The 24,762-nt window shown below is 48.8% G+C and overlaps 4 protein-coding genes across 24 annotated transcripts; 3 read left to right on the forward strand and 1 right to left on the reverse strand.

Annotated features, from left to right (window-relative positions):
• Window positions 1–1,966: 1,966 nt before the first annotated feature.
• On the forward strand, window positions 1,967–10,368 carry FOIG_00708 (uncharacterized protein). 6 transcript variants are annotated; one of them, XM_031197067.1, is made up of 5 exons: window positions 1,967–2,849; window positions 2,917–3,597; window positions 3,664–3,876; window positions 3,929–3,987; window positions 4,042–10,368. In XM_031197067.1, exons 1-5 carry the CDS (start codon window positions 2,449–2,451, stop codon window positions 4,452–4,454), a joined length of 1,767 nt encoding a protein of 588 aa, XP_031072834.1. In that variant the 5' UTR covers window positions 1,967–2,448; the 3' UTR covers window positions 4,455–10,368. The 6 variants fall into 6 exon arrangements, with proteins under 6 accessions (XP_031072834.1, XP_031072837.1, XP_031072835.1 ...); XM_031197070.1 differs by having other exon boundaries at window positions 3,664–3,987; window positions 4,042–4,776; XM_031197068.1 differs by having other exon boundaries at window positions 2,001–3,597; window positions 4,042–8,781.
• On the reverse strand, window positions 2,187–12,788 carry FOIG_00709 (phosphatidylinositol 4-kinase). 6 transcript variants are annotated; one of them, XM_031197077.1, is made up of 6 exons: window positions 12,004–12,788; window positions 10,568–11,945; window positions 8,904–10,514; window positions 6,324–8,855; window positions 4,027–6,277; window positions 2,187–3,974 (listed from the first exon to the last, which is right to left on the reverse strand). In XM_031197077.1, the coding sequence occupies exons 2-5, from the start codon at window positions 10,748–10,750 to the stop codon at window positions 4,796–4,798; spliced, it is 5,808 nt and encodes a 1,935-aa protein (XP_031072844.1). In that variant the 5' UTR covers window positions 10,751–11,945; window positions 12,004–12,788; the 3' UTR covers window positions 2,187–3,974; window positions 4,027–4,795. The 6 variants fall into 6 exon arrangements, with proteins under 6 accessions (XP_031072844.1, XP_031072843.1, XP_031072842.1 ...); XM_031197076.1 differs by having other exon boundaries at window positions 4,022–6,277; XM_031197075.1 differs by having other exon boundaries at window positions 2,187–6,277.
• On the forward strand, window positions 10,867–12,778 carry FOIG_00710 (20S proteasome subunit beta 6). Its single transcript, XM_031197079.1, has 2 exons — window positions 10,867–11,222; window positions 11,274–12,778. Exons 1-2 carry the CDS (start codon window positions 11,116–11,118, stop codon window positions 11,959–11,961), a joined length of 795 nt encoding a protein of 264 aa, XP_031072846.1. The 5' UTR covers window positions 10,867–11,115; the 3' UTR covers window positions 11,962–12,778.
• Window positions 12,789–18,232: 5,444 nt separating the features above from the next.
• On the forward strand, window positions 18,233–24,642 carry FOIG_00711 (uncharacterized protein). 11 transcript variants are annotated; one of them, XM_031197087.1, is made up of 6 exons: window positions 18,233–19,963; window positions 20,044–20,908; window positions 20,960–21,474; window positions 21,533–23,218; window positions 23,323–23,873; window positions 23,948–24,642. In XM_031197087.1, the coding sequence occupies exons 2-4, from the start codon at window positions 20,086–20,088 to the stop codon at window positions 22,115–22,117; spliced, it is 1,923 nt and encodes a 640-aa protein (XP_031072853.1). In that variant the 5' UTR covers window positions 18,233–19,963; window positions 20,044–20,085; the 3' UTR covers window positions 22,118–23,218; window positions 23,323–23,873; window positions 23,948–24,642. The 11 variants fall into 11 exon arrangements, with proteins under 11 accessions (XP_031072853.1, XP_031072854.1, XP_031072855.1 ...); XM_031197088.1 differs by having other exon boundaries at window positions 23,968–24,642; XM_031197089.1 differs by having other exon boundaries at window positions 21,533–23,183.
• The last annotated feature ends 120 nt before the right edge of the window (window positions 24,643–24,762 follow it).

Genomic DNA, 24,762 nt, shown 5'->3' on the forward strand with positions numbered 1-24,762 from the left:
TCGAGTTTCCCTGTATTACTTCGTATAGATGTTGAGATTCTCCACAGAACTGGGGACTGTGATTGCGATTTGCGATTGTCGTGTTGTTGTTGTTGTTGTTGTTAAGAAGCGCGTATTTGGTTGGAGTTTTGTTCAAGATCAATAGGCTGTCATGTCAGCAAACAATCTCACAAATGTGCAATCATTAACCGTGCAGCCCATGTCTCGCTCTTTTCTTTTTTCTTTTTTTTCCCCCCCAACCGTCATCTATTGACTTGCTGGCCCAGGTAAGGGTGATAATATGGAGTCAGAATCTGAATGTTTCGTCATCAACGTCAATCTTTATCTTGTTCAAAGTTCTGCTCGGACAGGGACAAAGATCATGGCCTTGCAGGACTGGGACCAAAACAAGGCACATGAGAAGAATAAACATAGTAGGGCTCCACCACCCAATTCTTTGTTGAGAAGGTCACTCTATTAACCAGTTGCTTCAGCTGCGTTCTCTGTGGTTGAGACCATTCTTCCGGTTAGCTCTGATGACGGGTTCGTACAACATAGACAATGCGGGTGCACGTCAAGAGACATGAATTGCGCGTCCTATGCGGATCAACACGATCACTCCCCGATACGCTAAGTTATTAGCTCGTTGGTCGCATGCCGCACGGTGTAGGTGAGACATTCAAAGACAATAGACAACATCAGCAACATGACATGGCGGTTAAAGATTCAAAATCTTCCGACTCATATCGCAATGACTCTATCCCCACAATCTATTGCAATCTGCATTCTACATCTGTTGAAACACAAAGGGATAGTGGACCTCAAGTTGAAAAGTGCTGATCGACAATCCTGAGGCACGCTTCCTGATGCGTTACATGCTTCAGGTGAGGTGAGTTGGTAGGGAAATGCATGTGAAGCCAGATAATAAGCCACAGGGCAAACCCAGCCACCAATAATCATTGGGAATGTTCATATTTACTATCTTTTGATGGGCAACGATAGGTTCTTGAATATTTTTGTCCAGATATTGCCCACTCACTTGCTCTATGATCTGGTTTCATTCTTGCTGCTTTGTTCACGGCCACCCAATACTTGGATGCTCACTCTTTTCCTGCAAGTCCATGGCGACTTGATATATCATTGTCTTGGCGGCTGCAGCGCTTGGATGCACATGCAGTTCTCCAATGTAATTGAGTCGGCAATGTTCTGAACAAGTCTCTGCTATCTACTCCATAGTCACAGTAGCATTCAATGTGTCCTTCCTACTATGTATCAGCACCCATAAGCGATCCAACCTCGTTGTCTATCTGTGGATGAGGCTGGCAACTAATTATACAACAGGAATAAGTCAGGCTGGTTGAGCGAACGACATGGACCAATAGGTCAGCAGAGTTGACAATGAACAACGAGAAGACCCTTGATCTACCCTAGCAATAGTGATAAGCATATTATTAAGGTATTCACTTATTTACAGTAGCTTCAAGTTTTGTTACCCCATCTTGTCTGTAACTAGGGGCGGGCGGGACATTCTGTGAAACCTCGGCAGATCAAGCTTTGCCTCAGTAGCCATTCAAAGGATCCAATTGAACTTGTTGTGTTTGAATTGGCGCCTTCGATTCTGTTAGTGGGGGCCTGTAGCGGAAGGGGCTCACCTAAGCTTTCAGGCCGATTCGATTACCTTACTGAAGAGGTTATGTGCCTAGCACCTGCTGATGAGGTAACCACCCAAAGGCCAAGCTATCGTCATCCTTCTCGACCTTCCCCTATTGTAAAGAAGAGCATCAACATCAAACAACATCACAGCTGTTTCAGTGTCTTGAAACTCACACTCGCGCGCGAACTGCATCAATGTCTCTTGCCCCTCTACGGATGCCGAGAGACCCTCTCTCAACATTAACATTAAAACATCAAAAACACCTGCAGGACCCATCAAGGGGATCTGGCTAAGCCCTCTCCGGAATGAGGGACCCCGTCACGATGGGGGACCCTTCAGCTAAAGAGCCAAGGGCCCAAATCTCAAAGGGGCGCCAGGGTCTGTATGGATGCTGTGGCGGAGCCTCCAGCAAGCATGTGGGCGAATAGCTTTGATGCATTGGATCTAATCAATCTCTCTCCTCTCCATATTCAAAATCTTTTTTGCCTCGCTGGACTCGGAGAGAGGCCCCTTCTTCAAGTCAATCTTTGTTAATGTTTGTTCATTATATTGTCAGTGTCCTTTTTGGCTAATCTTATTTCTCTTTGGTGAGGCGGAAGCTCGGAAAAACAACGTTTTGACTACTAACTTAAGGTACGGCACCTACCTAGTCGCAATTGTTTCTACTTTACGCTTCAAAACCCTGGCAATACTTCAAACCTGACTCGTTACACGTTTTATCTTATTTTTCTTCGCGATATATAATTGCGCCTCCTCCATCCTAACCACCCAATTCTCCCGCCAGTCGCTGCGAAAAAGCGACATCTTTTGCGACAATGAGCTCTCCAAACACTCCCTCAAAGCATGGTAGCCATGCTCAATTACGGCGCCCTTCTCTCCTCTCAAACGAGGATAGCCACAACCCTCTGGGCACGCGCAGTGGCGCCCTCCAGTCCCTCATCCGCAGTCGCTCTCACCAGAGCATACAGAGCTTGAGCAGTTCTGTTCCCGCGCATCCTCCTTCTTTCTGGATGGGACCTGACGATGAGGAGACTGGACTGCTCCGCCACGACCATGATGAGCTTGGCAAGCTGCTCGCTGATGAGCGCCGCCTCACCCAACTGCTTCACGGCCCCCAGAACCGCAGCGCCAAACTCATTGGCAGAAGCAACCCTCGATATCGATGGGAGCAGTACTGGAAGCCTGAGGAGGAGCTGGCTGCTATGTCCAAACCACTGTGAGTCCTCAATGGCGCCACCAATTACGCGCCTCGGCCTCGCGCAGCAGCTGACCAAACCCACCAGGCGCGAGTACTATGAGAGAACAAATGAGTTGATTCAGCAATATCTGTACATCGATGCTCTCCTCGACTCCGCTATCCCCCACGATCTCCTCAACGAGTATCAAGCAGAGCTTGAAGCTTCTGCATTCCGACCACTTGACGTCCCAGATACCATCAACGAGGAGCCCTCCACTACATCCGACTCCCCCCCTCTCACTGGATCAACTCCTGTATCCGCATCTATCACTCCAGGCTCCTATGGCACTGTCAGTGTCAAGCCTAGCAATTCGACCACAAAGCTCCCTGCTACGCGCACACCTCAAGATATCTTCCGTTCCTCCGAGAACTTGCCACTTCTTCAGCGTCAGGATCAATCCGAGGACGAAGACGAGGAGCAACCTCCGCGACCTGCTAGCCAAGAAGATGACAACGGCCCCAAGCCCTTGTTACCTTGGTTGGAAGATGCTGAAATCGACAGCGACGACCCCATCGTGACATTGGCCATCTGGGTAAACTTCATTGCCAATGCCATTTTACTCGCTGGAAAGCTTGTTGTCATAGTCTCAGTGCCTTCAATGTCCGTCCTTGCCAGTTTGGTAGATGCTGTGCTAGATTTCCTCAGTACCGTCATCGTATGGATTACTACGCGTCTCATCTCGTCCAGTCATCAAGACCAATATAGCTATCCTGTTGGTCGCCGCAAGTAAGTCTCAGTCGCTGCCGTAGAGCTTGTGGCATTTCAAGTGAACAGAAGCTAATATATAGTAAGACTCGAACCACTTGGCGTCCTCGTCTTTTCCATCATCATGATCACATCTTTCTGCCAAGTCGGACTCGAGTGTATTTCTCGCCTCATGGACCCTGAGCATGCTATTCTTGAGCTGGGTATTCCAGCTATTGCCATCATGGTTTCTACCATCGTCATCAAGGGTGCCTGCTGGATCTGGTGTCGTGTCGTCAAGAACTCAAGTGTTAGAGCATTGTAAGTCGGCATATTCATCCACATTCGTACTCCGTATCTGACCAAATCATAGGGCTGAGGATGCAAAGACGGATGTGATCTTCAACACTGGTTCCATCCTGTTCCCCATCAGTAAGTAATCATAGCAGACCCTGCAAAGCCGAACCCTACTAATCTTGGCTCCAGTCGGCTACTATGGGCGAATCTGGTGGCTCGATGCTGTCGGTGGCTTGCTCCTCTCCCTTGTTGTCATCTTCAACTGGAGTCAGACCTCGGCACACCACGTCCGTAACCTTTCAGGCTTCTCCGCCCAACCTGACGAGCGAAACCTGCTGCTATACTTGACCATGCGCTTCGCCACTGCCATTCGTCAGATTCAAAATTTGCGCGCCTATCACGCTGGTGACAAACTCTTCGTCGAGGTCGATATTGTGCTCTCTGCTGCGACACCTCTCAAGGACAGTCACGATCTTAGCGAGGTGCTGACATACTTCCTCGAGTCTGTGCCAATCGTTGACCGAGCATTCGTCCACGTCGATTATACTAGTTATAATGCCCCGACTCATATGCTCAAAGGATCTGCCGCAAAACAGAAATAAGGCTGAGTTGCAACAATATAACGAGGCCATGCGGATTAGATCCCCCGTTTGCAAGCGAGACGGGCAGACTAGTCGCCAGAGATCTAAAGGGGCATGGCAATATCCAAAGAGCTTGGGTGCATATAGAAGCGTGTTCAAGCGCGGAGCAGTTCTGTGGGAGCATCATAGTCGTTTTTGCAAAACCCTCAGTCGCTTCGGGAAGCGGAGCGATTGTACTATATATGTATTATCAAGAGTATTATCTCTCAAAAGAGTCGGAAAGGAAGACTAGACAAGCGCTATAATAACAAAAAAAAAACATCAAGACCCATTCACTACTGATCGTCCTCTTGTGCCATCCCTTAATAGGGAATGCCGTTAGTCAGAAGCTGGAACTGATCGTAGATACCTGTGCTGTGACTCGAGTAACTGGTCTTGATGAGATGTTTCATGAAGTTGGCAGCGTCGCGCTCGCTCCTGTCAAGGACAAAACGCTCACGGAAATGCTTGACACTCTCAGGCTTGAAGCAGGGCAGACCACTATCCATCATGAGCCAGACGATCTGGCTGAGCTTCTCGCAATACTGACGACTGGCCAAGAAAGCCTTTACGCAGAGTTCCTCGAAGGCCTTGAAACTCTGGTGCTCCATTGAACCACCCATGACCGCCACCATCTCGGTTGTGAGCTTGAAGGGGGCACGCTCGAACTTGATACCACCTGGGGCGATATCAAAGCAGAAACCGAAATCAATGTGTAGGATATGGCCCGCGTCGTCAATCATGATGTTGCCGTTGTGTCTATCCTTGAATTGTAACAAGTAGGAAATGACTGAGTAGGCCGCCATGGACTTGACGAAGTTGCTGCGGGCTCGCTGGAATCGGAGCGAGTTCTCATTGCCGTATTTGGAGATGAAGTAGTCATACAAACCATTGACAGCCTCACGACCAAGCATATCTCGTGAGATCGAGTTGGGCAGCACGTCGATGACACCACAGCCAGGGGCTGTGGCAGTGACTCGATAAGGGAAGACGTAGACATCTAGGCCGACATCGTGGAATATGCCTCGGAACGCTGCAATCATCTGCAGCGCCAGGACATCCTGTCGACAATCATCGCCGACCTTGAAAATGGCCGACTGCCAGACTTCAACAGTCCTCTCTGGTGTTCCATGATCTTCTCCGTCATTCTCCTCCATCATCTCATCCACCTCAGAAACGCCTCCTTTGTTCTTCTGAATACGGAATGTGGCCATGTACGGAGCCTTGGCGTGACTCTGTAGAGGCTTGCCAGACTTGCGATCAATGCCGATAACAACACCATCAGGGTTACTAGGAAGATAAACGCCGACCTCAACTTTGATTTTGCGCAGCTCTTCTTCAATTTTTTGCTTCTTCTCCGGCTTCGACTTCTTAATGAAGGGCTTAAGCTTCCCAGAAATGTCAGTGACTTCGTCAAAGAAAGAAAACTCTTTCTCATAAAAGTCGCGGTCTTCAGCGGCGAAACCGTCAACCATCTGAGTCATGACCGTATCGAGAGTTGGTTTGATTTCGTCAGGGATCTGAGCGTCATCGTCCTTGTACGAATTGGCCTTCATGTTCCAGATGATCTGGTGAGCGAACAGCTGGGAAAACTGAGCTGTTTCGAGGATATAGCGCTTAACATATCCAAGGCTATCGTAGCGGAGAGACTGGACAATTTGGGGAACATAAAAGAATGTTACGTCGACAGAATGGCTTTCCAGCGCACGCATGGCGTACTGAATAATGAACGGGTGCGACTGGTAGGCGGGCAAGAACATGGTAACGGCTGTTACGGGGTTCACAGGCTCCCAGTACAATAAATACTGCCCAACGTTAGTATTGCAATGTCAGTCAGGGTACGAAACCTACCTTGAGTTGTTGCGAAGCGACATCATCGGGAAGAAATCCTCCAAAGATCAGGTGCAGAGCCTCAGGCTCGAAAATGGCCTTTTCAGGCATGGTGAGAAGCAAGAACCTGATATCACGCTGCAGGCGAGGGAATGGAAACCTAGTTGCGAGTTCGATCGCAATAGCTGGGTCCTGCCACCATGCAGTTCTAATGAGTGGTAAGAGTGCAGCCTCGGTCGGTGCCTTACCAGCAGTTTGAGTCAATGCTTGATTGCTCGCATTGTTGAGTGGGTTTACCCAGACGATTAGGCGCAGTTGTTCATTTCTGAGCAGGAGGTCGAGCAGCTGCTCTTTGGACTGCAGAGACTTGACATTGCCGACAGTTTGGGCGCCTATAAAAGAGACCTGTTGGAGGGCCGCCAAGACATCAGAGATAAGACGGATCTCGGTCTTCATCTGCAATAAGTTACTTCCGAATGACCACTTGGGTGCAGACCTGAACCAAGACAGGCCGGCCGTAAGAAGTCGCTCCTTGAGCCTCCACTGTGCTGCAGGCTTGAGAGTGGTGCTGGAACGTAGGACGCGGAGACCAAATAAGACGATTTGGAATCGAATCTCTCTGGCCATTGGATGAGTTGCAGATTGCTTCATTGCCTCCAGTGTAAGATCAATCATCCGGAGGAACACCTTCTGGATATCAGGGCTACCGAGCCTGGTAGCGTTATAATGACTGGCAAAGAATTGGAGCAGTCGAGTATGGGGAGAGAGAATGTCATGCACAATTTGCTTCTTCTTGGCTAGAGCTTCCAGTTCGCTGGGCGCAAATTCCTCCTTCAAGAAGAAGGGGTCAACATGATTCAGTGTTGGGCTGAAAAGGCCGACCTTTCGCGTAAGAGTGAACTCCCATTGCTGGACGATCTCATTTAGCAGTCTCGACTCCTGCCTTGGGTTTTCGTTGATTACACCAAGCCATAAGGAGACACCCAAGTTGATAGATTGCTTGGTGAATAGGGCGAACGGAATGCTCACAAGGTGATGAGCAACAGCAGCTTCATCCTTGCTCGTGCGGCAAAGAAGTGCTGCTGCCCTACGAAGAATATCTCGGACTTCAGTGATGGATGTACTCTTCTTGCTGAGAATTCTTGCCTCAACATGAGCGAGTGCAGTAGTGGCATTGGCACTCTCCTTCACAGATGACTGCACAAATGACAAGCGACGGTTGTGATTCATGAAGCTCATAAGTTCTGTACCACGATCCGGAAGCGTCTCGCCATACCGATATTCTTGGCGAGTTGTGTACTGCGCAACAAAGGCAGAGGCTGTGTTGACACTCGAGTTGCCAATCTTGTCCATGGATTGGAGACGATTGTCTGTTGATGGAATAATTGATCCTAGCTCAAGAGCAAAAGACCTTCCCAAAGAGACATGGCCGTAAGCGCCTTCGTCACTGAACTCCGAGAGATATGTCTGCAGAATTCCCTTGACATCGAGAGGAGAGAGGTTGATAGCAGAATTGACCCATACCCTGGCCTTGCGGTTAAGGATATCTACCGTCCATCTTCGAAAATCATAGTCGTCTGAAAGCTGCACAGTCACTCCGCCAAGTTCTGACGTAAAAGTGGACCTAGGAGCATAAACATCTGTCTCGGCTTCCAAGCAGCTAGACCACATAAGCGAGAGCAGTTCAATCAGTGCGAAGAGTGACGACCTATAGCAAAGGGCTGAAGGAATTTCACGGAGGAAGCGATCGGCGCAAACAAACGCGGCTTGCTGGACTCGCTCGATACGGTGGCAGCAGCTACAGAAGATGGTAGCGAGCTGCTCGGCAGCGTACTGGGCAGAAAAGGTTGGTTCGGCGCCGCTTTGAGTCTTTTGAATATACTTATCCATGACAGCAGCTGCAACACCCTCCATGGCGCTGCTCAGCTCTCCCTTGGACATGCTCGGTTCCAGGAAATAGGACAGAACCTTGGTGCAATCACCTGAGTCGGCTCGAAGAATTTCCATCAGGTAAGCTGCTTGCAAGAAGATCACCTTGCGATAGCTGAGGCTCCTAATCTCATTGGACTTGGAGGGTACAAGATCACTCAAAAGCTTCTTCTGCAGAGACTCTCTATCGTTGCTCATACCACGTCGTAAGACAGTATTGAGCTCGATATCACTTTCGACCTGCTCACCTCGCTGCTCGGCCACAAGAGGTGGGGAGTGAATAGCAATCATACGCAATTCTCTCATATACTGTTTGCCACGATCTGTGTTGGTGGTAAAGCCGTGAACCACGATGTTGAACCAAGCGTCTCGAAGCAGAGAATACGTCTCGTCATCGGCGATGGGCTCGAAAGCAAAATCGTTCGTGGACATAAAAATTGCCAGCGGATGAAGAAGTTCCGCGATCTCCTTTGCAGCCATTTGTACGTCAGATTCCTTGGTATGTCCAGACGAATGTACATCACCAAGTCCGATGATGCTGTCAAGCAAGTGTTCATAGTATATACCAAACAGCTGCGAGTCACGTCGTAGGTTGGCAGAAATGAAAGTGCGAGCATTTCTCACCTACACAAATCAGTATATATCAAAGTATAGAAAGTCATATTCACTTACAGCTTCCAGTAAGAATAGCTGGTTTTCGACAACCCCAGTATGACACAGTTTACTAAACAACTTGAGCAAAGAGCGAAACTCGAGTTGTCCGCCCTCGAGAGCCAGAGCAGCTGCTCCACTGATAATCCGGGCATCCACGCCTGTATTGACCTTTTCGAGCTTCTGCTGAAGCATAGACTGAGCCAGTGCGGTAATTTTCTCATCCTTGAAAGCAGCAGCAATCCCACAGATGGTTTGCACGACATTGCCTGAAACGATCGCAGTCTCCTCCTCGCCATACATCTGTAGTGAAATCGAGCTCCCAATGGACCGACGATTGGTATAAATGGCGTTAAGTCCTGTTTCACTTGCCGTTCCATCAATCTGATCGTTCACAAACGCTTGGTCCGACCCAGGGCTGAGTACGTTGCCCAGGGTATACAATGTGCCGATGACAGCATCCTTCGAGAGCATTTTGAGAGCATAAGCCAAGCTATTGGAAGCTATAGTGACAATATCTTTCTGCGGGGCATCCTGAACGATGAACCTAGGTAGGATGCGGCTGACATTAGACGAGAAGGATGGTGAGATCTGGCAGATCAGGGCCAAACATCGCAACGTGACCGAGGCAAGAGTAGGGTCAGCCATCTGAACAGAGTCATCCAGGGTTTCCTGAAGCCAGTTCATGAGAATCTCTGTATCAGCAGCATCTTCATTGAGCAGAGCGCAATTCAAGTAGGAAATGAGCGCCGCAGCCTTCACAGCGTAAGCGAGACTCTGCTGGTCAGGAGATCCCATGCGGATAAAGTCAGCACCACCTTCGATATACTGGATCTCTTCAATGGCCAGGGCAGCATATTCCTCAACCGTCTTGAAGTCTGCTTCGAGCGCAGAGGACGCGATATTGCAAAGATCTTCACCCTGGGCAATGTAGATATCCAGCACGTGAGACTCTCGCAGAGAACGAGGGTCTTTTACCATCAGTGAAGTGCTGGAGACAATAAGATGAGCGAAGCTTCGGTGCAGGAGCATAGCTCCGAGAGGTCGTCCAGAGGAGGCATAGTGGCGCAGGTATCTCTTCCATTCTTTGACCTCGCGATCCTGGCTATGGCAGTTGCGAATGGTGGATAGTGCTGTTTCCACAGCGATAAGGAAAGGCTCAGAAAGCAACTCTCTGATTTTCTTGATCATGGCCAGTCGACCGCCAGCTCTCCAGAAGTCGGCCTGAGCGGCTGCCGCATCCAAAAATCCGAGCAGGGCCACGGCAATTGTCACAGTTCGAATTGCATCCTCCAGGTGAGGATTCTCAGGATCTCCTGCTTGAGGTGAGATAATGCTCTCGGTAGCTCGTCTACAAGAGTTCACGAAGGCCCAGATCTTATCGGTCACATTCTCCTGAAGCTCATCGTAATTGATGCCAAGTGCCAGCAGGGCCCCTGTCACATGAAAGGCTAGGGCCTCGGTCGGGGACGGGTCGATCTTTCGGAAGAATGGTGAAGGAAGGAAAACCTGTATATGTGCTTCAAGAATATACGGGAACAGCTGATACGAGAGTCTCTGGGCGCTCTGGCTCGATTTGATTTTCGGTGCTGTCTTGCATAATGCGATCAAGACCTCGAATTCGCGAATAGACTACAATTGTCAATCACGCGCTATCAGATCCCTATGTTCTATGAACAACCTACCATAGGCACTCGGCCTAGCGAGCTCTTATTCTGATAGCCATTGACATAGTCCTTGCTCTTCGCGCCGGCGTGGCAGGCTCTACATAGTCGGTCGAGATCGGATCGGTCGAAGGATGTTGTAGAGCTAGACGCAGATAGCGAAGCTATCTTCTGCAGCGCCTTGGAGCGAATGTCGCCTATCATCGTTGGTGCGTAGGCGATGCGGCCGCTTCAAAGCACAGCAATTCGAAACAAAATACCAACAAGAACCAAGTCAACAAATTTGTTTCTGAAACGAGACCTTCAAAATGACGATGGTTGTTAGGTGAACTTTAGGAGGTGAACCCCTGCCTGTCTGCGCGCTTAGTCATCGTAGCTACCTCAGCTCTGCAGGTTAGGTGGGCAAGGCTGCAAGCTTGACGCGTGCGTCTTAACCTCAGCTCTATTGTCAGTTACAAGGCAACACCAGATCAACATCATCAATCACCAACTCCGAATTCCATCATCTCTGCGCATCAAGAAAGATCACCAAGACCTTACTTAAACCTTCCGTCACATAGACCGTAATCATGGCTGCCATGTTCAGCCAGAACCCTCTGATGAATGGGCCCAACTATTCATTCTCCGATGCCCCCAAGGCCAACAGCGGCGAGTTTCGAGAACATCGATTTAACCCGTGAGACACCTCATCTATGCATCTCCAGGGCTTACAGCTAACTGACCCAAGCTACACCGACAATGGCGGCTCGACTCTTGCCATTGCTGGCGCAGACTTTACCATCATGGCTGGTGACACCCGCCACACCAGCGGTTATAGCATCAACTCTCGTATGTCCCCCAAGGTCTTCCGAATCGGCGGCACCACTGCCTCTCAGGAGGATGCTACACTAGTCCTATCTGTCGTCGGCTTCGCTGCTGATGGTGAGGCCCTCCGCGACCACCTCGACACCATCTGCAAGATCTACCGTTACCGCCACGGCAAGCCTATGACTGTCAATGCTTGTGCCAAACGCCTCTCTACCGTTCTCTACTCGAAGCGATTCTTCCCCTACTACTCGCATGCGATGCTCGGCGGTCTGGATGAGGAGGGCAGAGGCGCTGTGTACTCATACGATCCCGTGGGGAGCTACGAACGGGAGCAGTGCCGAGCAGGCGGTGCTGCGGGCAGTCTGATCATGCCTTTCCTGGACAACCAGGTCAACTTCAAGAACCAGTATATTCCCGGAAGCGGAGAAGGCCATGAGCTGAAGGAGCGGGAGCGACGTCCTCTTACACGAACAGAGGTCGAGACTGTCGTCAAGGATGCATTCGATGGTGCGGTGGAGCGTCACATTGAGGTTGGTGATAACCTTCAAATGCTCATCATCACAGCAGACGGTATTGAGGAGACTTTCTTGCCCTTGAAGAAGGATTAGATGGCAGGAAAGGCGAAAGAGGAATGTATAACAGGGGATTACTTAGACGCCACGAAATCAATGAGCCTTCCTTACGGTCAACTGCGGGGCATAATTGTGGTGTGATGAATATGAATATGATACCGAGTCGCTTCAACGACAAAAGAGAACGTCACGCTCCACGAATTGCAAACTAATAGGTGACCTGTGAGGCTTCAGGATGCAAAGGTCTTACTTAACTTGGGATGTTAGGTTTTATAATTACTTTCGGCGACACTGAGCTCTGCAGACCGCACATCACCTATGCACTGGATATGAGGAAGATTTCCCCAACGCCACTGAAGCCATCGTGTTCGATCAAACATTCACACAGATCACGGGCACCTAGATCACTTATTGGCACTATGCGATTGCAGTTTTAATTTTCTGACTCGGGGTGTTAGCTAAAGGTATGCCAGGTTCAAGTTACCTTGTATTTGTATCAATTGGCCTTCAACTCTAACTGCCCGACACCTAACTTGCTGTGTTGACGGCTTGGAAAACAAGCGATGGTATGACGGCGATTTAACCTTATAACTAAGGTTCGAAGCAGTTGTAACGGCATACTCAAAGTACGCTTTAATCATTGAGAGGTTCAATGGGCATACCAATACTCAAGCGTCTTATCAGCATACTCAGCCAGTGGTTTCAAGACCACCCTGAAAGAGATGAACTATTCTCTTCACCGAGCACTGGTGCTTGTTTGTGAATGAGTTATCAGCTGTACCACAGCTATTCACCCTCACTACTCTTGGACGACATTTTCGTAAGTCTGGCATGGCCATGTATTGCTTTTCTCTGTCTTTTTGATGTACTTTGAGTATGGACAAGTAACGTTGCTAATAAGAGATGGAATGGTATCGGCACACGGCATTTGAGAGACCCATGTCGAGCTGAGCTCCTTGGTCCAAGTCACTCAACACTGATCATCTCAAGAGACACCTAACATTAGTCCGCGGATAGAATTACATCCGGGAGAGTGAAACACCACTTACACTTCTAAGAGCGCGTCTAGACTCTTCTGGAGCGCCTCTATCGCACCACAAGCGCGGCAAATGGCAACACCACGTTGGTTCATTAGATTCAAGCGCTTGTTACTTTTCCTATGCCCGACAATCATCAAAGCACGGTCCGGTTATTTGCTAGCAACGATTTCTTTCCGATGTTGATCAGAGTCAGATGCTAACCATCCCGCCAATATCGTAGCAGTCTAATACCGCCATGCTGTTTCTCTAGCCACCGATGTAGGTATCAGATCACGAGAGAGAACTTATCATTGCTAGCTCATCCAAGTACTTGTCTACTCAGTCTCGGTCCCGAAGACGCTTGCTGCCCTGCCCTGCCCTGCCCACACCGGCTGGTCAGACCGTCTCTTTCTTAGCCTATCAAGTCCACTATACACTTAACAACTCTGATAGGTGAGGCAAGACCTGGTTGCAGTAGTATAGGGTTATTCAAGGCCTAGTGGCTGGTTGAACATCGTTGCAGTGATCCGCCCTTTGCCTCAATGGCTGTACAGAGATCCATCGAGGTATCCCAGCTAAGCAATGCCCCGATGCAGGGAGGGTGTGGACAGGGCCTATTTTTCCGTGTTCTGCAAGATACTGTATCTCAATATCGTTTGGATGCGTGAGTGTCTCGCTAACACAACCGATGTAGTGGCGTCTGCTCCATCGCACAATATGCATGACCCTAAATCAAGGTTGAAGTCATGATACACTGCCATTACAGTAGCCAGACACCACACCGCGTGCACACGCCACGAATATCAAGCCTTGGAGCTTGAGCATCTCTCGAGGTGCTGTATTCTGACAAGTCGCCTTTTCAGCTGCCCAGGGGCTAGCTATCCTTGCTTTGGACTGGTATTGGTGCCCCCGAAGAAAAAAATGAAATTAAGACATGATAGCCCATGTGCTAAGGGTATCATGCAGTAGTGATCACATTTCTGTTGGGTAGTGGGCAGGCGAGCAGTTCACCTAGTGTGTGTGTTCAGTGAACTACCCTTCAATATGCATTGTAGATATACCGTACAAAGCCCTCTTCGTTTGCCCCCTCTTCAACAGAATGGGGTTTCTGCATCCGGACTTGTTCAGGCTGCTGGGTTCCATGATGCTATCTTCGGCGTACAGATTTTGAAAAGTTTGTTTGTTGTGCAAAGCTGGACCAGCTACCCAACAAATTCGAGTTATACAACTTCTATTCAAATAATTCTTACAAGGCTGTCGGTTTGCAGCAGAGACTGTCGCACAACTACTGCCCTATGTTAGTGGCAAGCTTTTGATTACATCGGAGGTATGACTATCCTTAGACAGGACTTCTGACAACATCTGTTCCTCTCCAGATGATGGATGTGCGTACTGGTCTATTCGCCACCTAAGCCTACGTAGCTTCCAACAATCAAGTGTTGTCTTCCATGTCTCACAAGGTCTAGGAATTGTTTTTAGCCATGCATGTCGTTGGCTCGAGGCTGGCGGCTGGCGGCTGGCTGACATGAGCGAATGTTGTGTGGCTGAGAGCAATTCGCTGTTGAAAGTCTACAGGACTTGGAACGCAATTCAATTATGGTCTTATTTCCGCACCTGGACCGGGACTGTTTAAGTTTCTTGGTTCAGTTATGGTCTAGCTTTTCTTCCAAGTTTTGTCAAACTCTTCCATCCTTGGACATGGAACTTGCCGTCATCGGAGAAATCAGAAAGGCGTCTTGTTGATCGGCGAGCAGAAATCCTACAATGATGCCCACTGCCCAAGTGTTGAGGAATGATCAGTTGCTATTGCAGGGGTTTTCCGGCATTTGATGGTCAAGTTGGTGTCGGCAGATGCCATTGTAGCGGTCCAAAAGCGCTACAATAATCTAGCCAAAACGGCACCGAACTCAAATGCTGACGACTTACACAACCGTTACCAGTCGGTTGACATTTGCCACCTCTAATCGTCAAAACTGAGGCATGTGATAGGGAGTGGAAGCCCAATACACTCAATTTTCGTCAAGTGTCCACAGACAGAGCTGAAAACGGTGAGAGTTACACAGCTGTCCGTTCTAAAGACCCTATCTACCTACTTACCTATGCAAGGCGGCGCAACGCAGTTGCCACGTTGGAGGGAGCTGTCAAAGCTTTCTTTCTTCATCAACAGCCTTACACGAGTTTCTTGATAGCCCACGATTGGGTGAAATTGATGTCGGGGTCCTCGGCTCCTCAAGCCCTCAAATCAAGAGAGGTTCAAAGCGGGTTGCGCATCGGCACAGAGCTTCAAGAAGGACGATCAATGCTGATAATCGTTTCACAAGCCACAATGACCCTTGCTGCGGACCTCCCGACACCAGTGAAGACGGCCAATTGCTGTTTTGGTTGCGCCATCGGCGAAGACTACCTGTAACTGTAAGGCATGTAAACGGAGCACCGTCGTCATGGCGTCACTGGCTATTGTGCAACAAGAGGTAAGATAGGCATTGGATGCGCCTAAAGCAGTGAAGATCAGCGATAAAGGTTCTGGACCCTGGTTGACAGGCGGGTGGCGAATGCGTCAGGCAAGCAGGCAACAGTCGTCGACAGGCGCCGCTCTATCTGAGGGCCCAATGACCTTGATTGCGGGTCATAATTGTACCACAAGTTGGAGGCTTTCCACATTTATTTTTGGTGCAGATTTCTCACACACAATTGCCGTGCGTCGCTGACTCTTTCTTTAGCTGATCATACTCGACATCTACCCCTCTAGACGAACACGCAAATTCAACATCAAGTATTCTTGTTAAGAACGGACGGAGCTTTTCATCCGCCAACCTTAATTAGGTCCGGGTCTTAATTGGCTAAGTGGCGTCCCAGGAACCCATCAAGGGTCCAACTAAACACACAGCGGTGGTAGGGCGCGCACATGTCGTTAGTCCAAAAAGCCGTCGTACGACCGGGAGCTCGGATCACTGGCCGAAGAGCAATGGCCGACTTATGTTAGCTGATGGAGTCAGTGTTGATGCTGAACAGTTTGATGAAACTGGCCATGTTGGCTTCCATAGTATTGGTGATGTGAGGCGCTCAATTTCGAGATCTGGAATTGACTAGGTCTCTAGCAGGAGGAGCCTACGTATCTACCTATGACTTGTGTTTGAGGCAGAATCGTGAGGTGGGATGGTCGATCATCCACTTACGGATGTCCTGAGGTCCCTAGACAAGCCCAAGAACAGCCATGAGATTACCCAAGTTGTCAGGACCATGCGATTGTCTCCAATAAGACGCTAGTAACACGGGAGGCTGGTCGCCCCGGCGCACTAGTTGAGAAAAGTTGGTGGGTGATGGAGAATTAAGAAAACGGGATAGATCGACATCCACGAAAAGGACTGTTGGAACATGACATTTGTTGCTACTTACGCAACTGATTGAAAGCTCAGAAGCGACAAGGATTCCGCCTGGGAACCTCCGTTTTACTACCCACTGCCTCCATATTGCTGTCGGGCTGTGACGTCGCGATTTTCAGGTACTGTATTTTGATGATACGCATGGCAAGAGAATAGCAAAGCTAAGTTATCCATGTCAGCCATTATCAAGAGCTACCTGGGGCCCCAAGGAAAGAATTGTCAGCCGGACGCTCAGATCTAAGGGGAAACTGTGGCTCTGGCAAGATATCTACCAGGTCGGCAGAAATCCAAGGTCAGACTAGAGTGCAAATTGTAACCTGCTCAGTCATCAAGATCAGCGAATCATTCATTATACAGCATGCGCAAGATTCTGCCATGAAAAGTACGGCAAGTGGGTTTGTGTCCTCTCGTGCAAGCAGAAGCGAATGCCGGCGTGGACCTTAGGTCCAAGACCGTAGACCGGGCTAGACCCCTCGGTCCTCAGTAGTGGTTCGAAGCCCCGTCGAGGATGGTCCAACTTCAGTGAGATTCAAGGGAAACCAGTCAAAGAGCGCCGGAGCTCGCCCGGGTAGAACGCCACATGGAAAGGCAGACTGTTGAGCATCCGCTGCGTTGCATAGTGGTGGAAACAATGGCTCATGAAATTCAAAATGTCCCACCCTTAGTGCCCGTTTCCTAACAATCAGGTCAACCTTGATAACTAACAGCCAAGTGAAGCGAATTGAGTTCAAAGGAATACGTACATGCTGGCAAGGCGACTGGCGGGTCTGTCGCGCGTGTCGATCAGATCTCAGGGACCTCCACCCTGCCGCCTCGGCTATTCCCTGTATGCAGATCCCTACTCTGTAGGTTCATGAACAGCTGTCTGAGGGACTGAGTGGCGATAGCTTCGTACGCGTCGCTGAATCGCGAGCGGTTGTTGCTTCTCTTTAGGGGTTACTGGGGCAGTTGGCCGGTTGCAGAGCCAGAGGCCACTTAGTACTTGATGTTGGGCATGTTTGCAGATATGGTTCAAATGATTTCTGATATCGTGAGACTCTTTGATACATCATGTACATACTTAACTTTCCTACCTACCGAGTGAGGTGGAAAATTCGATGTATTGAATAGAGTTGCCGTGTGCCATTCTCTAAAAATGCCCATGGCAGTGACTCGGTGAGCGCCAAACTGCCCTGTAGCCTGTAGCCTTAAGCTGCTACGTAGAGTTAAAAATCTGGGGCAGGAACAGCCTTCAGTGGCGAAACGGTTCCTTCCTACCAGCGGGACGGGGAGTTTTACGTTCCCATTCCATCTTGAACGGTTCCTTCAGCAAAAACTCTGCTTGCTTACCCAAGCCAACGTATGTCAGAGTCATCAGGCCCGTTTTATGTTTCATGACGTTTCAAGCCACTAACATCATTGACAACCCTCCATGCACCACCATATTTTAGTCCTGTCCGACTTTGGAACGCAATTGTGCATCATTCTAATTACAGAATCCAAGTCATTCTGATGACGGTTGGGAACAAGGAGGCATCAGACGACATGCAATTGACAACAGACACATACTTGGGTGCATGTATAAGCAAAACCACTATTATCCACGAGACCCTCTAAAAGCATCAAACACCTTCTGATTTCGGAGATTGTGCTTTCTGGTGGACCCCGCTAACATCCGTTTTCAGGGACCGTTGCCTCAAGACGCTGGGTTCGCTCGCAGAGCTCGACATCGAAGAAGCGATTCCCCACAGGAACAACAAATTTAGAAGTCCAATGCGAAGTACCGCATATCATGTCACGGCTAGGGCATTTCTTGGCGTCGAAATGGTCTTGTCCTCCTCTGCCATCGCTTCACCACTACGTACTATAACAAGGTTTTCTCTCCACCCTTTACTATTCGAACACCCCCTCCCTGTCATCCGGGTTGGGTTCTGCTGTGGCTGTTCTTCTTGGACCCTGTTTCCCTGCTGCCGGCGCCGTTGCTTGGCTCGAGCTTCACTCTCCAATCACATTTCTCTGTGAGCTCTTGACTTCATTCTCGTTGAGAATCTGTGGCACTCGGTACCTGAATGTTCACCAAGATGGTGGGCGCATGGTCGGTGGCGGTAATGGGTAACTCTATGTTGCGACCTCAGCCACACCGTCTCACGGGATGATTGTCTTCCTTAACATAGGTATACGTGCGACTTTGGAACTCCCCAGTCGAACAGGGGACGCTGCCAATCTGTTCCAAGATTGAACTGTAAATGATCTATACCTGTGCCATTGCCAACATCGGCCTCGCTTGAGTTCAAGTATCACCGATGGATTGCGGGCTTCGTTACTTGAGCATCGTGTGGCTTGACGGCTTGTTGTTGCCGTTGAACTATCGCTCTCTTTTACCTCTTCTTGTCCAAGCTCCCTCCTCTCCACCACTTCCCTCCACTCACTCCTCCACCTATACGGCCCTAACAAAATCCCATCTAAGAGCTCGACCAACTTGGGATCGCCCATCGTATTTCCCATCCAACATACGCATCTGTAGCTCACACCCCCCATGAATCTATCACACTAGCATCCCTTCAACTGATCTCTTTTTGGCCGTCTATCCCTCTTAACCCTGCATTTCCTTACACTTCCTTACCTTCCAAGCCTTCCTTGAGCCCTAGCTTCGGAAGCTTGGACTATTAGCCACTCGCTATCTCCGTTGTTAAAGCCTCTTCTGTTTAATCGTTGGCTTAGGTTTCGCCCCTTGCCCCCCAAAAGCTTCTCAAGCCTCGAAGGTCTTTAGAGATCGTTTCTCTTTTGAAAGCTCACAGGTTCAGGGGAGCTTACTTTGCCAGCTTGCATTTCTGGTAACCTTCATTTGTTGCTGAAGCTGGCATTGCTTGTTGCCAGCTCGCAAATGACGACTTAGGGCTCCTTCAACGTATGAACAAATGCTTTCTCGACCCATCTTGAGCCCCAATATCTCCTTTACCGCTATATTTATTCATCACAACTGATTGTTAGTTTCGCGGGTTAAGTCCAACTCTGTGGCTGATCGCCGACTTCGAATAGTTGTCACTGCACCTCAACACTACAACACTCTCCCAGTGGTTCCTGGGCTAAGCTCATATCCCTGTTACGCCATAAGGAAACACAACCGAGCCCCATTTTCGATCTCGTTTTATCATTCAGCTCCTTTCCCTTCCGAACTTGGCATTGGGTTAACAGGTGTTCAACGACTTCGCTAGTTTCCCCGTGGGGGCAATAATACACGCCTTTCTTCGAACAACTTCTTATAGGAACCGTATTTACTTCCGCCGCCACCTTGTCTCTTGATCTACAAGCAGATTCATTATATACAAAACGACAAATTTGTGTCTCCTTTTAGTCTTTTGTTGGTAAGAGCTGGGGTCTTCATATATTTCCCCCGCCCATTGAGCGCTATCGTCGGCTCTGACACACAATCGGCCACAAAATTGCTCGATAATTTCCCCTCTCTACCCTTTCTTTAATAGCAGCCAGTCAAATCCACCCGAGAAGCTCTAGGCGGCTGCTCTGCTGCAGGAAAAAGCCCTGTTGGCTTGTGACTTCGGCACGATTAGCAGGTCTCCTGGTGTTCACCTGAACAACCACAGCTTTCAGGCATCAGATTGTTGCTGTCTTATCCTCTCTCCAATAGAGAACATCAAGGTATTATACTACCCTTCCACACACTTGTTGCTATAAACCTGCGTCTGGGTTGGAGGAGTTACTAATCTGATCTGAATTAGCACCAGGTTATCTCTCAACTTTTATCAGAGTACCACCAACAGATGCATCAAATGGGAGATATAGCTAGCGCCCAAGTCCCGGATGTGGGAGCACTCGACCAGGATACTGCAAAGACTGTCAGCACAACGACATCTGACGATCCTATGGCACTTCAAGACGAGCCTCGGACTGTTCAGGGGCATGAGTTCCCTTCTCACACTCAAGAGCATCCCACCGTTTCTCAGCACGCGTTCTCAACACAGTTCGATATGTCTCAACCCTCTTCCGGTCCTCGCCCTGGGCCATATAACATGGCCCCTATGGCCAACGCCCTCCCTACGATGGGTTTTCGCCCTGGACAGTATCCCCAAAACACTCACCAACGCATGAATCCCGCGGGGTCACCACCTATGATGCAGCACATGTCCCAGTTTCCTGGTCATCCGCCACTTCCAGTCCCCGGCCAAGGTTACTACTTACAGCCACAGGTCGCACCATACTACGAAAATCAGATGCACCAGGCTCAGGCAGCAAACATGATGTCTCAGAGGCACAGCATGGCATACTATCCCAACCAGATGATGATGGGCTCTCAGCAATCTCCCTATTACTACCCCCCTGGTCCCCAGTATCAACCTGCCGCGCATCCAGTTCCGAACGGAGTGGTGTCTGGCCACCATGCCGCTGGTGGTCCAACAACCAGCGACCCAAGGGCGATGGCACAGACTGCAGACTTTGGTGGAATACATCCACAGGGGCTCAAGCAGGGGCAAGGTAGGACTGGGAAGCAATCTCCCAACAAAACTGAGCTAAAGCAAACCTCAGATGGGACAGAGAGGCGAAAAAGTGCTGTTCGGGGCCCTCCCAGAAAGCCGCGGCAGAGTGGTAAGCTACTTACCTCGATGACCGTCAGTGTCGGCTAAACTCTTGAATCAGGACACGCAATCTGGATCGGCAACCTTCCTCCGCAAACCGACCTCATGAGCCTCGTTCATCATGTATGCAAAGAGGCTATAGGATTGGAATCACTGTTTCTCATCTCCAAGAGCAACTGTGCATTTGCCAATTTTAAGGATGAGGAAACTTGTAGTGCAGCACAACAGAAGCTACACGATTCGAAATTTCAGTCAGTTCGCCTCGTCAGCCGGCTACGCAAGAGCACAGTGGAGGGTGCAGCCGGTGTAACAGCTCCAACTGGTCCTTCGGTGGCTACAACAGTAGTTAAGACGGACCAAGTTGCAGACAAGTCACCATCTCAGATCGTGATTCCAGGCCCGGCGTCCGAACCTTCAGGGACCATCAAGCTTGGAGTTGCTGGCGAGAAGATACCGCAGAAGGACAAGTTCTTCATTCTCAAGAGCCTGACAGTGGAAGATCTTGAATTGAGTGTTAGCACTGGTATCTGGGCTACCCAATCTCACAATGAAGAAGCATTGAACAGTGCCTTCAAGGTACGTTGGTCTTTCCGCAATACCCTTGAGCCACCTGTCAACTAACCTTTCCGAACAGGACGCTGACAATGTATACTTGGTCTTCTCGGCCAATAAATCAGGAGAATATTATGGGTATGCTAGGATGATATCGCAGATCAACGAAGACCCTGCGGCAGCCATCGAATTTGCACCCACGGCTCAGGCAACGAGCGACCTTGACCTCCCGAAAGCCATACCGACCGAAGCGAACGAACAAGCCCCCAAGGGGCGTATCATTGACGACTCGGCCAGAGGCACTATCTTCTGGGAAGCGGATCGTGATGATGCGGATGACTTGTCTGATGCGGAAAGCGAAGCATCAAGCACCAAGAGCAATGCAGGGGATGAGGGTGCTGCTAAGACATGGGGAAAGCCTTTCAAATTGGAGTGGCTATCCACAAGTCGACTACCATTTTACCGCACGAGAGGATTGCGCAATCCTTGGAACTCAAACCGTGAAGTAAAAATTGCTCGAGATGGTACTGAAATAGAGCCTTCAGTTGGACGAAGACTTATTGGGCTCTTCAACCGCGCGCAGAACCCAGAGGCAGTCGACGCCGGCGTGCGGGCTTCCATGGTCATGATGCAAGGCTTCGGGTCAATGCGGCCATATGGACAATGAGAGGCGGAGAGAATTTGAGACGGGTTCTCGAAGCGATACTCCTGCTGCTCAGGTGCTTTAATGCTCTTGGAAGCACACTTGCCGAGAAGATAATTCAAAGATACTGGAATACGGTTTGGGATCTATGCTGGACATAGTTGGCAATTCACGACGAGCAAGGGTCATCAATGACGGTTGTAAATGTAACTACACGACAGTTTTACGTCTCATGATTATATCTATTCGAGTTTTCGACGTATTTTTGGCTTTGGTGGTGATATGGTCCTGAATTGAAGGATTTTGAGTAGTATTTAAGAGGTTGCTGCAGAGCTGGCAAGCTAGCTGCAAATCATATCATGGATCTACCTTACTACTTGCGTCAAACGTGATCAACCTGCCAGACCGTCTCGGAAGAGCAGGGTTCAAGTGGCAACAAAAAACACGGATATACAAGATTCCGTCAACGCCCGTCAGCGGGTCGCAACTAAATGAAAAGCCCGAATTCCATCGGGCATCATTACAGTACGGTTTCAGTGATTGATGAGACAAATAATGATGAGCTGGGTCAAGCAAAAAATGTGGCAAGGCTGTGGCTGAAGTTGTGGACGGGGGGGGTGATTAGAATGGAAATCTGGTAAAACTGAGCGTCTAGTACATGGTACCTCAAATGTAGCGCTAACGCACGCGCAAGGAACTGACAAGTTGACTTTCAGCCACTGGAGATTTGGTCTTTTCTTACCTAAAGCAGCTGAGGTTTCTGGGGTACCTTAGCTGCACATGGATGAGGTCCAGAACGTCATGGACTACGTCATGGTGCTAGATGGTCTAGACCCCTTCCAAGTGGGTAGCAAAAAGAGTAAGGATTCATTACACACCAAGAGAGTTATGTGACACAAATACTTGATCACTTTGCCAGGTACTCATTCCCCCCATTTGTCTGACTATTTCTAACTATCTTTTGTCCCGTTTTTCTTCTTCTCCAATACCGGACCCCACATTGATATTAGATCCCTGGAGTTTTGGAGATAGAAGTGGTGATGGTCATGATGTGCATTGAATCCCAATCGCACCTTGGCTATGTACTACTGTAAGTCATGGTCGCAATTCAACAGAACAAATCAAGTAAGGCCAAGCCACAATGAATCATTACTAGAACAATCGATCAATCGATCCCGTTTGCCCCCTGTTCACTTTGTCGCTAATTACGTCATTTGTCATATCATCAGAGCTTTGGATATGGAACCTGGATTCGCCTAGGATATCCAAGAAGCATGGCATTTTCTCTGTCGGTTGCCCTTCTTGACAAATTCGAGGTCAATGGGAAGATGACTTGAAATATAACTCTTATTTTACAGTTAACTTGGTCATGTTGTAAGTCTATACATCTGAGTACGTCTGAGTGTATCTCTCTACCCATTCTTTCCTTATCACTACGGCATTCTACTTATATTGCCGTATAAGGCCTCCAGCTCATAAACCGTTTGCTCACCTATGACAACAGCATTTCAACTACGGCTGAACTTCACGAACCTCCAAGCCTTTAATGCACCGATCTGCCACCGAACGTTAGCCTTCCCTCGCCGAGCGGTACACCGTTCGATGCAATGCACCTACGATATCCAGGCCTCCCTCTCCTGGTCTACAAAATCATGTCTATACCCATTAGCCACGGTGCACATGTAGAGTACAATAGATACGGGATATTGTCACCGTATTGAGGATGATGTCTTCTGGCTCCTGGTGACCAATGTCGATGCCACTTGGTTGAATCTCGATGGTTGTACTCCCAGCACATGTTTCTTTATCTGATTATATGCTCAGTTCAACTTCTTCTGACAGTTTCCAGCACAGAAACACTAATTGATTTAAAGCATATCATATTCAATTAGGCATTGTGTGGTTGGATCCTCAATCACTGATTAGTGCTCATCATCGACACATTACAGCTCACAGACTTGTGCCTCATGAGCTTGGACACTCATCCTAGGTCCAGTCCCTTGAGAGGACATGATTTTTTATTATCATACATCTCCGAATCTTCCCGTGAAGGCATGATCATAGGGCGGGAGTATCCTTCTTTACTTCTTCAACAACACCTCTTGGCTTCTGCCGTCTTTGTTGTATAAGGTATCAGGTGATAAGAATATTTAATTGATTCCCAAGGTAGTTAGTAGTAGTCGGCCTAATGCAGGGTATCTCTCATAGATGAATACTTTGTCCTCTGCCTATCGTTTTTGGTTCGATTCAGGGTAGTTTCAGTGTCAATATTCGCCCATTATCAAACCCAATGGATGCAGAATTCTCAGACCTCCTTATGCATCACAGGTTCACTACTTCGGTAATTATATCAGCATATTCTGCAATTGCTATATGGTACTCGCTGCAGGGGATTGTTCAGCTCGAGTTTGAGGTCACATACTGTTTTGAAATAAGCTGTCCTTTCAGAGGAAATATAACATAACGCAGGTACATCGTGGTAGCTCTTGAGTAATACGATCAAAATCAGATAAATCAAGTAAAAACTCCATTTTTTTATCACATTTGGGAACTTTTTTTTTTTATTTGGAGGTTGCGGCTGCCTCGAACCTTTACTCAGCTGAAGGTGCCTTTCTGTAGTGGAGTTGAGCATAACTGTTGTAACAAACATTAAGGTAGTTATGAAAGTA

Source organism: Fusarium odoratissimum (genome assembly GCF_000260195.1).
Source record: "Fusarium odoratissimum NRRL 54006 unplaced genomic scaffold supercont1.1, whole genome shotgun sequence".
NCBI classification, from domain to species: Eukaryota; Fungi; Ascomycota; class Sordariomycetes; order Hypocreales; family Nectriaceae; genus Fusarium; species Fusarium odoratissimum.

Coding starts and splice junctions, on each gene's coding strand:
- FOIG_00708 (XM_031197067.1), top strand. CDS start 2,449: ATGAGCTCTCCAAACACTCCCTCAAAGCATGGTAGCCATGCTCAATTA. Junction 3,598..3,663: donor TATCCTGTTGGTCGCCGCAA/GTAAGTCTCAGT, acceptor ATATATAGTAAG/ACTCGAACCACTTGGCGTCC. Junction 3,877..3,928: donor AACTCAAGTGTTAGAGCATT/GTAAGTCGGCAT, acceptor ACCAAATCATAG/GGCTGAGGATGCAAAGACGG.
- FOIG_00709 (XM_031197077.1), bottom strand. CDS start 10,750: ATGATAGGCGACATTCGCTCCAAGGCGCTGCAGAAGATAGCTTCGCTA. Junction 8,856..8,903: donor AGCTATTCTTACTGGAAGCT/GTAAGTGAATAT, acceptor TGATTTGTGTAG/GTGAGAAATGCTCGCACTTT. Junction 6,278..6,323: donor TCGCTTCGCAACAACTCAAG/GTAGGTTTCGTA, acceptor AACGTTGGGCAG/TATTTATTGTACTGGGAGCC.
- FOIG_00711 (XM_031197080.1), top strand. CDS start 20,086: ATGCATCAAATGGGAGATATAGCTAGCGCCCAAGTCCCGGATGTGGGA. Junction 20,909..20,959: donor CAGAAAGCCGCGGCAGAGTG/GTAAGCTACTTA, acceptor CTCTTGAATCAG/GACACGCAATCTGGATCGGC. Junction 21,475..21,532: donor CATTGAACAGTGCCTTCAAG/GTACGTTGGTCT, acceptor CTTTCCGAACAG/GACGCTGACAATGTATACTT.
- FOIG_00710 (XM_031197079.1), top strand. CDS start 11,116: ATGGCTGCCATGTTCAGCCAGAACCCTCTGATGAATGGGCCCAACTAT. Junction 11,223..11,273: donor CGAGAACATCGATTTAACCC/GTGAGACACCTC, acceptor AACTGACCCAAG/CTACACCGACAATGGCGGCT.